Genomic DNA, 16,201 nt, shown 5'->3' on the forward strand with positions numbered 1-16,201 from the left:
GCATCGGACCCAGAGTCATTATTAATTTAGCCACACTCCTAGGTTGTCAAATTCAGATGAGAAACAGGCGCAGCGATTGGACCACACCTGACTTCAAGATTTGTTGGTGTGATACTGCAGCATGTTCCCAGCGCCTCATCCTAATGCCTCAACATGGATTGTGTTTTACAGATTTTCTACTTCTGTGCCATCTGGGCTATTTACATTTTAAATTCTCTCCAGATAACATTTCACCAGAATGTCTGCATTACCTGTACCTGTCTGACCTAAATAGAAGATGACTTGAACTCACCATTTCATAAGGAACATAAGCTCCCCACAGGAGTCCGTAGCACCGATAATCTTTTCAGGTTCAAGACCCCTTTCAAATCCTCGTGCAATATCGTTGCTCTGCCACAGATAAAATAACAGAACATTAAGTCACTACAGGTGTAAAAGCAAATGTCCTCAGAAAGCTACTGGTGTAAACATTATTGGTAGCTGTTTGTGTCGTTAGTTGGTGAAATTAATTTTCAAATAGATTATAAATGCACTCAGGTTTTTCCAATTTAGAGCCACAACATAAACTAGTAAATGAACCATTCCAGATTCACTCACAAAGCAGCAAGCACAGGCCAAGATGCAGTCCTTAGGGGGGTGGTATTCATGTGACCGCCGGTCAGCTGACCGACAGTCACATGACCTCCTCCGTGAGCCCGGCGGCTCACTATCCCGATGGTCGGCATGCCGACCAACAGGGACTATTTCCACTCGTGGGTGTCCACGACACCCATAGAGTGGGAATAGAACCCGTGGCGACCGCAGCGTGGCGAGCACTGCGAGCCCGCAAGGGGCTTGCTGCACTCGCCCCTCCCCGCCGGGATCCCGGCGTCGGTATGCTGCCGGGATCCCGGCGTCGGTAAGGTGACCGGCGGTCAGGAGACCGCCGGTCACCAGTACTACACCCCCTTAGGGTGTAGTATGGTATGCCGGCAGCCGGGCTCCCGGCGACCAGCGCCAGGAGCCCGACTGCCGGCATACCAACAGCGTGGTGGGCGCAAAGGAGCCCCTTGCGGGCTCGCCACACTGCGGGCACGGTGGCGCGCCACGCTATTTTATTCTCCCTCCAGGGGGGTCGTGGACCCCCACGAGGGAGAATAAGTGTCGGTATGCCGGGTGTCGGGATTCCGGCGCCGGTATAATGTGCGCCGGGATCCCGACATTCGGCATACTGGAGACCACCCCAGTCCTTATATTTAACTTCTCCCATGTAATAACTGGTGTCCGTTTATTACATTCCTCCAGCACTTCTTGTACTGTATTGTCAAACACACGGAAAAAGAACCAAGAAACCTGCCACTCAGCCAGATGACAGAATTAAGTGCTCCTATTAGTGTAGTGTCATTACAGAGCAGCCAATTAGAACAATACATCCACCACACATAACTCCATTGCTCTTCCCTTTCGGTTTGTTTACACATCTATTAAGTAGAAAAACTAGGCTACCTGTGCTTGTCAGTTGGAAGTTTTGGTACTCACCTCCCTCCGCTTTTTTGCCCTAATGTCATCACTTCCAGCTTTTCTTTTGGTGGTTTCTGTCTTGGGTTTGGGTTCACCCTCCTTGGCTTTCTTGTATTTTTTCATAAATTCAGAGATTAACTCAGGGCAGTCCAGATTCCTGTCCGGTTCCCATGTATTATGTTCTCTAAAGGAGAAGAGGAGAGAACATTAAGTTAAAAAATAAGAATTTACTTACCGATAATTCTATTTCTCGTAGTCCGTAGTGGATGCTGGGGACTCCGTCAGGACCATGGGGAATAGCGGCTCCGCAGGAGACAGGGCACAAAAGTAAAAGCTTTAGGATCAGGTGGTGTGCACTGGCTCCTCCCCCTATGACCCTCCTCCAAGCCTCAGTTAGGATACTGTGCCCGGACGAGCGTACACAATAAGGAAGGATTTTGAATCCCGGGTAAGACTCATACCAGCCACACCAATCACACTGTACAACCTGTGATCTGAACCCAGTTAACAGCATGATAACAGCGGAGCCTCTGAAAAGATGGCTCACAACAATAACCCGATTTTTGTAACAATAACTATGTACAAGTATTGCAGACAATCCGCACTTGGGATGGGCGCCCAGCATCCACTACGGACTACGAGAAATAGAATTATCGGTAAGTAAATTCTTATTTTCTCTAATGTCCTAAGTGGATGCTGGGGACTCCGTCAGGACCATGGGGATTATACCAAAGCTCCCAAACGGGCGGGAGAGTGCGGATGACTCTGCAGCACCGAATGAGAGAACTCCAGGTCCTCCTCAGTCAGGGTGTGCCCCTGACCAAGTATCAGCTCGGCAAAGTTGTAAAGCCGAGACCCCTCGGGCAGCCGCCCAAGATGAGCCCACCTTCCTTGTGGAATGTGCATTTACATATTTTGGCTGTGGCAGGCCTGCCACAGAATGTGCAAGCTGAATTGTACTACACATCCAACTAGCAATCGTCTGCTTAGAAGCAAGAGCACCCAGTTTGTTGGGTGCATACAGGATAACAGCAAGTCAGTTTTCCTGACTCCAGCCGTCCTGGAAACTATATTTTCAGGGCCCTGACAACATCTAGCAACTTGGAGTCCACCAAGTCCCTAGTAGCCGCAGGTACCACAATAAGCTGGTTCAGGTGAAACACTGACACCACCTTAGGGAGAAACTGGGGATGAGTCCGCAGCTCTGCCCTGTCCGAATGGACAATCAGATATGGGCTTTTTTGAGACAAACGCCGCCAATTCTGACACTCGCCTGGCCGAGGCCAGGGCCAACAGCATGGTCACTTTCCCTGTGAGATATTTCAAATCTACAGATTTGAGCGGTTTAAAACAATGTGATTTTAGGAATCCCAGAACTACGTTGAGATCCCACAGTGCCACTGGAGGCACAACAGGGGGTTGTATATGCAGTACTCCCTTGACAAACTTCTGGACTTCAGGAACTGAAGCCAATTCTTTCTGGAAGAAAATCGACAGGGCCGAAATTTGAACCTTAATGGACCCCAATTTGAGGCCCATAGACACTCCTGTTTGCAGGAAATGCAGGAAACGACCGAATTGAAATTTCTTCATGGGGCCTTCCTGGCCTCACACCACGCAACATATTTTCGCCACATGTGGTGATAATGTTGTGCGGTCACCTCCTTCCTGGCTTTGACCAGGGTAGGAATGACCTCTTCCGGAATGCCTTTCTCCCTTAGGATCCGGCGTTCAACCGCCATGCCGTCAAACGCAGCCGCGGTAAGTCTTGGAACAGACATGGTACTTGCTGAAGCAAGTCCCTTCTTAGCGGCAGAGGCCATGAGTCCTCTGTGAGCATCTCTTGAAGTTCCGGGTACCAAGTCCTTCTTGGCCAATCCGGAGCCACGAGTATAGTTCTTACTCCTCTACGTCTTATAATTCTCAATACCTTGGGTATGAGAAGCAGAGGAGGGAAGACATACACCGACTGGTACACCCACGGTGTTACCAGAAACGTCCACAGCTATTGCCTGAGGGTCTTTTGACCTGGCGCAATACTTGTCCAGTTTTTTGTTCAGGCGGGACGCCATCATGTCCACCTTTGGTCTTTTCCAACGGTTCACAATCATGTGGAAGACTTCCCGATGAAGTCCCCACTCTCCCGGGTGGAGGTTGTGCCTGCTGAGGAAGTCTGCTTCCCAGTTGTCCACTCCCGGAATGAACACTGCTGACAGTGCTATCACATGATTTTCCGCCCAGCGAAAAATCCTTGCAGTTTCTGCCATTGCCCTCCTGCTTCTTGTGCCGCCCTGTCTGTTTACGTGGGCGACTGCCGTGATGTTGTCCCACTGGATCAATACCGGCTGACCTTGAAGCAGAGGTCTTGCTAAGCTTAGAGCATTGTAAATTGCCCTTAGCTCCAGTATATTTATGTGGAGAAAAATCTCCAGACTTGATCACACTCCCTGGAAATTTTTTCCCTGTGTGACTGCTCCCCAGCCTCTCAGGCTGGCCTCCGTGGTCACCAGCATCCAATCCTGAATGCCGAATCTGCGGCCCTCTAGAAGATGAGCACTCTGTAACCACCACAGGAGAGACACCCTTGTCCTTGGAGATAGGGTTATCCGCTGATGCATCTGAAAATGCGATCCGGACCATTTTTCCAGCAGATCCCACTGAAAAGTTCTTGCGTGGAATCTGCCGAATGGAATCGCTTCGTAATAAGCCACCATTTTTCCCAGGACTCTTGTGCAATGATGCACTGACACTTTTCCTGGTTTTAGGAGGTTCCTGACTAGCTCGGATAACTCCCTGGCTTTCTCCTCCGGGAGAAACACCTTTTTCTGGACTGTGTCCAGAACTATCCCTAGGAACAGCAGACGTGTCGTCGGAAACGGCTGTGATTTTGGATATTTAGAATCCACCTGTGCTGTCGTAGAACTACTTGAGATAGTGCTACTCCGACTTCCAACTGTTCTCTGGACCTTGCCCTTATCAGGAGATCGTCCAAGTAAGGGATAATTAAGACGCCTTTTCTTTGAAGAAGAATCATCATTTTGGCCATTACTTTGGTAAAGACCCGGGGTGCCGTGGACAATCCAAACGGCAGCGTCTGAAACTGATAGTGACAGTTCCGTACCACGAACCTGAGGTACCCTTGGTGAGAAGGGCAATTTGGGACATGGAGGTAAGCATCTTTGATGTCCAGGGACACCATATAGTCCCCTTCTTCCTGGTTCGCTATCACTGCTCTGAGTGACTCCATCTTGATTTGAACCCTTGTATGTAAGTGTTCAAAGATTTCCCATTTAGAATAGGTCTCACCGAGCCGTCTCGCTTCAGTACCACAATATAGTGTGGAATAATACCCCTTTCCTTGTTGTAGGAGGGGTACTTTGATTATCACCTGCTGGGAATACAGCTTGTGAATTGTTTCCAATACTGCCTCCCTGTCGGAGGAAGACGTTGGTAAAGCAGACATCAGGAGCCTGCGAGGGGGAGACGTCTCGAATTTCCAGTCTGTACCCCTGGGATACTACTTGTAGGATCCAGGGGTCCACTTGCGAGTGAGCCCACTACGCGCTGAAACTCTTGAGACGACCCCCCACCGCACTTGAGTCCGCTTGTACGGCCCCAGCGTCATGCTGAGGACTTGGCAGAAGCTGTGGAGGGCTTCTGTTCCTGGGAATGGGCTGCCTGCTGCAGTCTTCTTCCCTTTCCTCTATCCCTGGGCAGATATGACTGGCCTTTTGCCCGCTTGCCCTTATGGGGACGAAAGGACTGAGGCTGAAAAGACGGTGTCTTTTTCTGCCGAGATGTGATTTGGGGTAAAAAAGGTGGATTTTCCAGCTGTTGCCGAGGCCACCAGGTCCGATGGACCGACCCCAAATAACTCCTCCCCTTTATACGGCAATACTTCCATGTGCCGTTTGGAATCTGCATCACCAGACCACTGTCGTGTCCATAAACATCTTCTGGCAGATATGGACATCGCACTTACTCTTGATGCCAGAGTGCAAATATCCCTCTGTGCATCTCGCATATATAGAAATGCATCCTTTAAATGCTCTATAGTCAATAAAATACTGTCCCTGTCAAGGGTATCAATATTTTCAGTCAGGGAATCCGACCAAGCCACCCCAGCGCTGCACATCCAGGCTGAGGCGATCGCTGGTCGCAGTATAACACCAGTATGTGTGTATATACCTTTTTAGGATATTTTCCAGCCTTTCAGCTGGCTCCTTGAGGGCGGCCCTATCTGGAGACGGTACCGCCACTTGTTTTGATAAGCGTGTGAGCGCCTTATCCACCCTAAAGGGTGTTTCCCAATGCGCCCTAACTTCTGGCGGGAAAGGGTATACCGCCAATAATTTTCTATCGGGGGAAACCCACGCATCATCACACACTTCATTTAATTTATCTGATTCAGGAAAAACTACAGGTAGCTTTTTCACACCCCACATAATACCCTTCTTGTGGTACTTGTAGTATCAGAAATATGTAACACCTCCTTCATTGCCCTTAACATGTAACGTGTGGCCCTAAAGGAAAATACGTTTGTTTCTTCACCGTCGACACTGGAGTCAGTGTCTGTGTCGACCGACTGAGGTAAATGAGCGTTTTACAGCCCCTGACGGTGTTTGAGACGCCTGGACAGGTACTAATTTGTTTGCCGGCCGTCTCATGTCGTCAACCGACCTTGCAGCGTGTTGACATTATCACGTAATTCCTTAAATAAGCCATCCATTCCGGTGTCGACTCCCTAGAGAGTGACATCACCATTTCAGGCAATTGCTCCGCCTCCTCACCAACATTGTCCTCATACATGTCGACACACACGTACCGACACACAGCACACACACAGGGAATGCTCTGATAGAGGACAGGACCCCACTAGCCCTTTGGGGAGACAGAGGGAGAGTTTGCCAGCACACACCAAAAACGCTATAATTATACAGGGACAACCTTTATATAAGTGTTTTTCCCTTATAGCATTTTAATATATATATACATATCGCCAAATAAGTGCCCCCCCTCTCTGTTTTAACCCTGTTTCTGTAGTGCAGTGCAGGGGAGAGCCTGGGAGCCTTCCCACCAGCATTTCTGTGAGGGAAAATGGCGCTGTGTGCTGAGGAGAATAGGCCCCGCCCCCTTTGCGGCGGGCTTCTTCTCCCATTTTTCTGAGACCTGGCAGGGGTTAAATACATCCATATAGCCCCCAGGGGCTATATGTGATGTATTTTTAGCCAGAATAAGGTACTATCATTGCAGCCCAGGGCGCCCCCCCCCAGCGCCCTGCACCCTCAGTGACCGCTCCTATGAAGTGTGCTGACAACAATGGCGCACAGCTGCAGTGCTGTGCGCTACCTTATGAAGACTGAAGAGTCTTCTGCCGCCGTTTCTGGACCTCTTCACTTTTCGGCATCTGCAAGGGGGTCGGCGGCGCGGCTCCGGGACGAACCCCAGGGTGAGACCTGTGTTCCGACTCCCTCTGGAGATAATGGTGTCCAGTAGCCTAAGAAGCCAATCCATCCTGCACGCAGGTGAGTTCACTTCTCTCCCCTAAGTCCCTCGATGCAGTGAGCCTGTTGCCAGCAGGACTCACTGAAAATAAAAAACCTAACAAACTTTTACTCTAAGCAGCTCTTTAGGAGAGCCACCTAGATTGCACCCTTCTCGGCCGGGCACAAAAATCTAACTGAGGCTTGGAGGAGGGTCATAGGGGGAGGAGCCAGTGCACACCACCTGATCCTAAAGCTTTTACTTTTGTGCCCTGTCTCCTGCGGAGCCGCTATTCCCCATGGTCCTGACGGAGTCCCCAGCATCCACTTAGGACGTTAGAGAAAAGTTATTACACATTTATTTTTTTTAGTGGTTCCAGAAAGTGTGAAACTGAAGTTTTACATAACACATTTACATTCTCAATTTATACCCTTCCAAGCTCTAGAGTAGCTGTCATTATTTGTGATGAGCAGATGGGTGCTGTGGCATACACGCCTTTACTGACTGGATATTGTACTATTCATGCAAGCGAGGAAGATGTCAATGTGATGTGTTTGAGGAGTAAGTCTATAATCAATTGCTAGTATTTGGGTAGTTATTCAGTAAAGGCCCCATAAACTAGAACGATAATGCCCGATTTCATCCGATTTCGGCCATTCGGGCCGATATATCAGATAAAATCGGGCAATTCGGATGTGTTTTACATCTGATCCGATGCGCGTTCCCGTGAGCATCGGATTGGATCCCCTAGATTGGTTGTGCTGCACTCGTGTATGTTGGACCCCGCAGGCATGGCTGGGATCGTACAAGATACAGCGTAAGCAAAAGGACCACATACGATGTATCTTATGCGATCCTGCCCCCCGGGAGGCTGCCGGGATGATCGCCGGCGACATGAGGGTCCGACATGTTTCATTAGAGTATGGGGCCCTTTACAGTCTAAGCGGGGGTTGATCCAATTAGCCGCGGCGGGTGGGATGTGTCATTGAAGCAGCGTTCCAAACGCATCTCTCACCATTTGCTGGCTGAAATCAGCCCCAATTCACTAAAAATAACTCTGACATCTATGGGGTGGCAAGCACTTTTATGCAAATTCGGGCCACCGTAAAGTGCGTTAACTGCTGTGATGACTCGCACCCGCAAGATCATTGTGGCTAATTAGACTGACCACTAAAGCTGCTGCTCGATGACAGGGCTATGCTACTTGACCAGTATAAACACAGCGGCAGGACCAGGCCTCCCCTATGCGTGTCTTTTATAAATATAGCCCAGGACTCATTACACACAGTCAGCTGGTCACTCAAAACGTTTACATATTGCTCAAAAGTAGAGTGCCCACTCTGAAATATGGGAATCCCTGTATCTAGTAAGAACCAGGCTCACTTTTACTGTAATCCCCACCACCCCAAACAGTACCAGTTTGTTGTGAACTCTAAATGGAATTCAACTGGATGCTAGAAAATGTTTGCAGCTTAGTGCAACCTAAGGTGGAAAAAAAAAAAGACCCCAAACAAAACATGTACTCACTTCTGGTGCCCATAACTTCCCAAAACCTTGGGAAAACAACATTTTTTAGGTATCAAAACGAACAAGATAAAAGGCACATTATATGGCATACTTAAGACTTCAAAATAAGTATGTTTTTAATATTATATATTTTTTAACTCTAATTTGGCCTTCATAACTTCTAAATAAGTCTATTTTAAAATGACATATAACGAGTTTTATGGTAAGAACTTACCTTTGTTAAAACTCTTTCTGCGAGGTTCACTGGGCTCCACAAGGAAAGACATAGGGGTGTAGAGTACGATCTTGATCCGAGGCACCAACAGTCTCAAAAGCTTTGACTGTTCCCAGAATGCATAGCGCCGCCTCCTCTATAATCCTGCCTCCCTGCACAGGAGCTCAGTTTTTGTTAACCAGCCCAATGCAGTAGCAGGAAAAGAGACGACAACCGTTAGTAGCCACATACACCCCACACTCATGACAGGAGAAGTGTCAGCGGCTAATGCCATACCAACCCAAAGAAGCTAAGTGAGACAGGGTGGGTGCCTTGTGGAGCCCAGTGTACCTCGCAGAAAGAGTTTTAACAAAGGTAAGTTCTTACCATAAAACTCGTTGCTGCGGGGTACACTGGGCTCCACAAGGAAAGACATACGGGATGTCCTAAAGCAGTTCCTTATGGGAGGGGACGCACTGTAGCGGGCACAAGAACCGGGCGTCCAAAGGAAGCTTCCTGGGAAGCGGCAGTATCGAAGGCATAGAACCTTATGAACGTGTTCACAGAGGACCACGTAGCCGCCTTGCACAATTGTTCAAGGGTCACACCACAGCGGGCCGCCCAAGAAGGTCCAACAGACCGAGTAGAATGGGCTGTAATGTGAGCAGGAGCCGACAGACCAGCCCTCACATAAGCATGTGCAATCACCATACTAATCCATCTGGCCAAAGTCTGCTTGTGAGCAGGCCAGCCTCGTTTGTGAAATCCAAACAGTACAAAGAGAGAATCAGATTTCCTAATGGAAGCAGTTCTCTTCACATAGATACGGAGAGCCCGTACCACATCCAAAGACTGCTCTTTGGGTGACAGATCAGGAGAAACAAGTGCCGGAACCACAATCTCCTGGTTAAGGTGGAACGAAGAAACCACATTAGGTAAATATCCGGACGAGTCCTAAGAACCGCCCGGTCACTGTGAAATATCAGATATGGGGAACTACAAGACAAGGCACCCAAATCCGACACTCTTCTAGCTGAAGCAATAGCCAGCAGAAACACCACCTTAAGGGAAAGCCACTTAAGATCAGCTGAACCAAGAGGTTCAAACGGAGACTCTTGTAACGCCTCCAAAACCACCGACAAGTCCCAAGGAGCCACAGGCGGGACATAGGGAGGTTGGATACGCAACATGCCCTGAGTAAAGGTATGCACATCAGGTAAGGTAGCAATCTTTCTCTGAAACCACACCGACAAGGCAGATATTTGAACCTTGGGGGAGGCCAGATGCAGGCCTAAGTCCAGGCCCTGCTGAAGAAAGGCCAACAGCTTGGCTATACTAAACTTGGAAGCGTCATAATGGTTAGATGCGCACCAAACAAAGTAAGAATGCCAGACCCTATAGTAAATCCGAGCAGAAGCCGGTTTCCGGGCCCGCAACATAGTTTGAATGACAGCCTCAGAAAACCCTTTAGCCCTCAAGACGGAAGCTTCAAGAGCCACGCCGTCAAAGACAGCCGGGCTAGGTCCTGGTAGACACAGGGTCCCTGAACGAGGAGGTCTGGGCGTTGTGGAAGTAGAATTGGATGCTCTGACGATAGGCCCTGCCGTTCTGAGAACCAGTGCCGTCTGGGCCACGCTGGAGCTATGAGACGCAGAATTCCTCTTTCTTGCTTGAACTTCCGAATTACCCTGGGCAGGAATGACACCGGAGGGAACATGTACGGCAGCCGAAACCTCCACGGCACCGCCAGCGCATCCACGAATGCTGATGAGGATCCCTTGTCCTTGCTCCGAAGACCGGAACTTTGTGATTGTGTCGAGACGCCATCAGATCTACGTCTGGAAGGCCCCACTTTTCCACTAGGAGTTGAAACACTTCTGGATGGAGGCCCCACATGCCGTCGTGTACGTCCTGACTACTGAGAAAGTCCGCTTCCCAATTCAGGACTCCCGGAATACAGATATGGCCGGTAGATGGCGTTCGCCCAATGTAGGATCCGTGAGACTTCCTTCATTGCCAAACGGCTTCGAGTGCCGCCTTGATGATTTATGTAAGCCACTGTGGTGGTGTTGTCCGACTGTACTTGAACAGGACGGTTCTGAATTAAATTGCTGGGCCAGGATCAACGCATTGAAGACCGCCCGCAATTCCAGAATGTTGATCGAGAGGAGAGATTCCTCCTTGGTCCACCGACCCTGAAGGGAGTGTTGCTCCAGCACCGCGCCCCAACCTTTTAGACTGGCATGTGTCGTCAACAGGACCCAGTCGGATATCCAGAAGGGACGGCCCCTGCACAATCGTTGGTCCTGGAGCCACCAGTGCAGCGACAGACGGACCTCCGGAGTCAATGAGATCATGTGAGACCTGATCCGGTGAGGCAGGCCGTCCCACTTGGCTAGAATCAGCCTCTGGAGGGGGCGAGAATGGAATTGAGCATACTCCACCATGTCGAATGCTGACACCATGAGGCCCAGCACCTGCATTGCCGAATGTATCGACACTTGCGGACGAGAAAGGAAGCAACGAATCCTGTCCTGAAGCTTTAGTACTTTCTCCTGAGACAAGAACAACCGCTGGTTGTGAGTGTCCAATAGCGCTCCCAGGTGCACCATGCTCTGAGTAGGGACCAGGTAGGATTTCTTCCAGTTGATGAGCCACCCATGGGCTTGTAGAAACCGGACCGTCATATCCAGATGACGTAGGAGAAGTTCTGGGGAATTTGCCAGGATTAACAAGTCGTCCAGATACGGCAGTTTCCTGACCCCTTGACGGCGGAGTACCACCGTCATCACCACCATAACTTTGGTGAAGGCTCGCGGAGCCGTAGTTAAAACAAAAGGTAACGCCCGAAACTGGTAATGGAGGTTGCCAATCGCAAACCTCAGGTATTGCTGATGTGACACTGCTATAGGAATATGCAGGTAAGCATCCTGTATGCCCAGGGAGACCATGTAGTCCCCAGGTTCCAAGGCCAGAACTATAGAGCGAAGGGTTTCCATACGGAACTTGGAAACTTTCACAAACCTGTTCAATGCCTTGAGGATGAGAATGGGCCGGGAGAACCCATTCAGTTTCGGGACCAGAAACAGCGGAGAATAGTACCCCCAGCCCCTCTGAGCAAGAGGCACCAGTACTACGACTCCTGTATCCAGGAAGGTCTGTGCCACCGAATGTAGAGTGTTTGCCTTTGTCTGGTCCAACGGGACATCTGTCTGGCAAAATCAATGAGGGGGTCGGTTTTTGAAGGCTATGGCGTAACCTCGAGTGACGACTTCCCGTACCCAGGCATCTGAAGTGGTCTTCAACCATTCCTGGGTATACCTTAGAAGCCGGCCCCCCACCCTGGGATCCCCGCCCCGTCATGCGGCAGGCTTATCGGTCTTGGAAGCTGGCTGACGGGCAGCCCAGGCTCTTTTGGGCTTCGGCTTACCAGGTTTGGAAGTGCGGGCCTGCTTGTTGTACGCCTGACCTTTTGCTTTACCTGAAGGACGAAAGGGGCGAAAGGAAGTACCTTTAGCCTTCGACACAGAAGGAGCGGTACTTGACAGACAGGCAGTTTCGGCAGTAGCCAAGTCAGCCACTATCTTATTTAAGTCCTCCCCAAACAGAATATCTCCCTTGAAAGGGAGTACCTCCAGGGTTTTTCTAGAGTCCAGATCCACAGACCAGGATCTCAGCCACAATATCCGGCGAGCCAGGACTGATGTAGTAGAGGCCTTGGCTGCTAGGATACCGGCATCAGAAGCCGCCTCTTTAATATAGTGAGAAGCTGTGACAATATAGGACAAGCATTGTCTAGCATGGTCAGAAGAGATTTCAGCTTCTAACTCTAGGGCCCATGCTTCAATAGCCTCTGCAGCCCATGTTGCTGCAATAGTAGGCCTTTGTGCAGCACCCGTGAGGGTGTAAATCGCTTTCAGACAACCCTCCACACGTTTATCCGTAGGCTCTTTTAGAGACGTGACGGTAGAGCTGAGGAAACCACCATCCTAGCCACATGTGAGACTACTGGAGGAGGCATTTCCCAATTTTTAGACAGCTCTGGCGCGAGGGGATAGCGAGCCAGCATCTTCTTTTGAGGCACAAACTTCTTACCCGGGTTTCCCCAGGGTTCCTGACGTATATCCACTAGGTGGTCAGAGTGAGGTAAAACTTGTTTAACCACCTTCTGACGCTTGAACCTATCCGGTTTCTTAGGAGGGGCGGATGGCTCGGGATCATCCGTAATCTGTAAAATTAACTTAATAGCCTCCAAAAGATCAGGAACATCCACATGTGAACTACCCTCCCCATCAGCAGTATCTGTGTCAGAATCTGTGGGGTCAGTGTAAGCGCCATCTTCATCAGACGAGATGTCAGTGACAGCAGTGGATTGTGAGGAGATAAGAGCTCGATTAGAGGGCCCCTTGGTCTTAGGCGAGCGAGGGTCAGACTTTTTAGTTGTCAAGGACTGGTTCAACTTCTTCAATTGATCTGATAAATTGTCCACCCAAGGCGGGTTAGCTGCGGGGACCACATACGGCTGCACCGGTATAGGAGGTCCCATAGAGGGTGTTAGTTTAGTAACTAGCGTATGTAGAAGTGTGGAGAAAGTAGCCCACGGTGGGTCATTATGTACCCCCGATTCCACAGTCCCACTGGGGGGCAAGGATCCCCCAGAACCAGTGCCCACAGCTGCTATAGTCTCCTCATAGGGGTCTGTGGCTTCAGCAACACCGGCAGTGTGTTCAGCCCCAGAACCGTTACCTTTAGAAGCAGACATGATATAACTTGCAGTATCAGGTAACACAGTACAATTGGCAGCAGCACAATACCTCTTATCCAAACCCCTGCGCAGTGTAGTTAGCACAAGCAGAGATACAGGATAGATATGGTGACTAAAATCACAGAGAAAAAATAAGAATTTACTCACCGGTAATTCTATTTCTCGTAGTCCGTAGTGGATGCTGGGAACTCCGTAAGGACCATGGGGAATAGCGGGCTCCGAAGGAGGCTGGGCACTCTAGAAAGATCTTAGACTACCTGGTGTGCACTGGCTCCTCCCACTATGACCCTCCTCCAAGCCTCAGTTAGGTACTGTGCCCGGACGAGCGTACACAATAAGGAAGGATTTTGAATCCCGGGTAAGACTCATACCAGCCACACCTATCACACCGTACAACTCGTGATATGAAACACAGTTAACAGTATGAAACAATAGAGCCTCTCAACAGATGGCTCAACAATAACCCGATTTAGTTAACAATAACTATGTACAAGTATTGCAGATAAACCGCACTTGGGATGGGCGCCCAGCATCCATTACGGACTACGAGAAATAGAATTACCGGTGAGTAAATTCTTATTTTCTCTGACGTCCTAGTGGATGCTGGGAACTCCGTAAGGACCATGGGGATTATACCAAAGCTCCCAAACGGGCGGGAGAGCGCGGATGACTCTGCAGCACCGAATGAGAGAACTCCAGGTCCTCCTCAGCCAGGGTATCAAATTTATAGAATTTTGCAAACGTGTTTGCCCCTGACCAAGTAGCAGCTCGGCAAAGTTGTAAAGCCGAGACCCCTCGGGCAGCCGCCCAAGATGAGCCCACCTTCCTTGTGGAATGGGCATTGACAGATTTTGGCTGTGGCAGGCCTGCCACAGAATGTGCAAGCTGAATTGTACTACACATCCAACTAGCAATCGTCTGCTTAGAAGCAAGAGCACCCAGTTTGTTGGGTGCATACAGGATAACAGCAAGTCAGTTTTCCTGACTCCAGCCGTCCTGGAAACCTATATTTTCAGGGCCCTGACAACATCTAGCAACTGAGTCCTCCAAGTCCCTAGTAGCCGCAGGTACCACAATAACTGGTTCAGGTGAAACGCTGACACCACCTTAGGGAGAAACTGGGGACGAGTCCGCAGCTCTGCCCTGTCCGAATGGACAATCAGATATGGGCCTTTGTGAGACAAAGCCGCCAATTCTGACACTCGCCTGGCCGAGGCCAGGGCCAACATCATGGTCACTTTCCATGTGAAATATTTCAAATCCACAGATTTGAGCGGTTTAAACCAATGTGATTTGAGGAATCCCAGAACTACGTTGAGATCCCACAGTGCCACTGGAGGCACAAAAGGGGGTTGTATATGCAGTACTCCCTTGACAAACTTCTGGACTTCAGGAACTGAAGCCAATTCTTTCTGGAAGAAAATCGACAGGGCCGAAATTTGAACCTTAATGGACCCCAATTTGAGGCCCATAGACACTCCTGTTTGCAGGAAATGCAGTAATCGACCGAGTTGAAATTTCTTCGTGGGGCCTTCCTGGCCTCACACCACGCAACATATTTTTGCCACATGTGGTGATAATGTTGTGCGGTCACCTCCTTCCTGGCTTTGACCAGGGTAGGAATGACCTCTTCCGGAATGCCTTTTTTCCTTAGGATCCGGCGTTCAACCGCCATGCCGTCAAACGCAGCCGCGGTAAGTCTTGGAACAGACATGGTACTTGCTGAAGCAAGTCCCTTCTTAGCGGCAGAGGCCATGAGTCCTCTGTGAGCATCTCTTGAAGTTCCGGGTACCAAGTCCTTCTTGGCCAATCCGGAGCCACGAGTATAGTTCTTACTCCTCTACGTCTTATAATTCTCAGTACCTTAGGTATGAGAAGTAGAGGAGGGAACACATACACCGACTGGTACACCCACGGTGTTACCAGAACGTCCACAGCTATTGCCTGAGGGTCTTTTGACCTGGCGCAATACCGGTCCAGTTTTTTGTTCAGGCGGGACGCCATCATGTCCACCTTTGGTCTTTCCCAACGGTTCACAATCATGTGGAAGACTTCCCGATGAAGTCCCCACTCTCCCGGGTGGAGGTCGTGCTGAGGAAGTCTGCTTCCCAGTTGTCCACTCCCGGAATGAACACTGCTGACAGTGCTAACACATGATTTTCCGCCCAGCGAAGAATCCTTGCAGTTTCTGCCATTGCCCTCCTGCTTCTTGTGCCGCCCAGTCTGTTTACGTGGGCGACTGCCGTGATGTTGTCCCACTGGATCAATACCGGCTGACCTTGAAGCAGAGGTCTTGCTAAGCTTAGAGCATTGTAAATTGCTCTTAGCTCCAGTATATTTATGTGGAGAGAAGTCTCCAGACTTGATCACACTCCCTGGAAATTTTTTCCTTGTGTGACTGCTCCCCAGCCGTTCAGGCTGGCATCCGTGGTCACCAGGACCCAGTCCTGAATGCCGAATCTGTGGCCCTTTAGTAGATGAGCACTCTGCAGCCACCACAGAAGAGACACCCTTGTCCTTGGAGACAGGGTTATCCGCTGATGCATCTGAAGATGCGATCCGGACCATTTTTCCAGCAGATCCCACTGAAAAGTTCTTGCGTGAAATCTGCCGAATGGAATCGCTTCGTAAGAAGCCACCATTTTTCCCAGGACCCTTGTGCAATGATGCACTGACACTTTTCCTGGTTTTAGGAGGTTCCTGACTAGCTCGGATAACTCCCTGGCTTTCTC

The 16,201-nt window shown here is 49.8% G+C and overlaps 1 protein-coding gene across 6 annotated transcripts in view; it reads right to left on the reverse strand.

The window, feature by feature from the left end:
- CBX5 (chromobox 5) overlaps window positions 1-16,201 on the reverse strand; it is a 121,246-nt gene that overhangs the window by 17,815 nt on the left and 87,230 nt on the right. For all 6 annotated transcript variants that reach the window (XM_063952177.1, XM_063952181.1, XM_063952180.1 and 3 more), the window contains 2 exons: window positions 1,519-1,684; window positions 293-390 (listed from right to left, as the gene is read on the reverse strand). In XM_063952177.1, the coding sequence (XP_063808247.1) occupies window positions 293-390; window positions 1,519-1,684 (264 nt within the window). The remainder of the gene's footprint in view (window positions 1-292; window positions 391-1,518; window positions 1,685-16,201) is intronic.

The sequence above is a fragment of the Pseudophryne corroboree genome, chromosome 2 (assembly GCF_028390025.1).
Source record: "Pseudophryne corroboree isolate aPseCor3 chromosome 2, aPseCor3.hap2, whole genome shotgun sequence".
Classification (NCBI taxonomy): Eukaryota; Metazoa; Chordata; class Amphibia; order Anura; family Myobatrachidae; genus Pseudophryne; species Pseudophryne corroboree.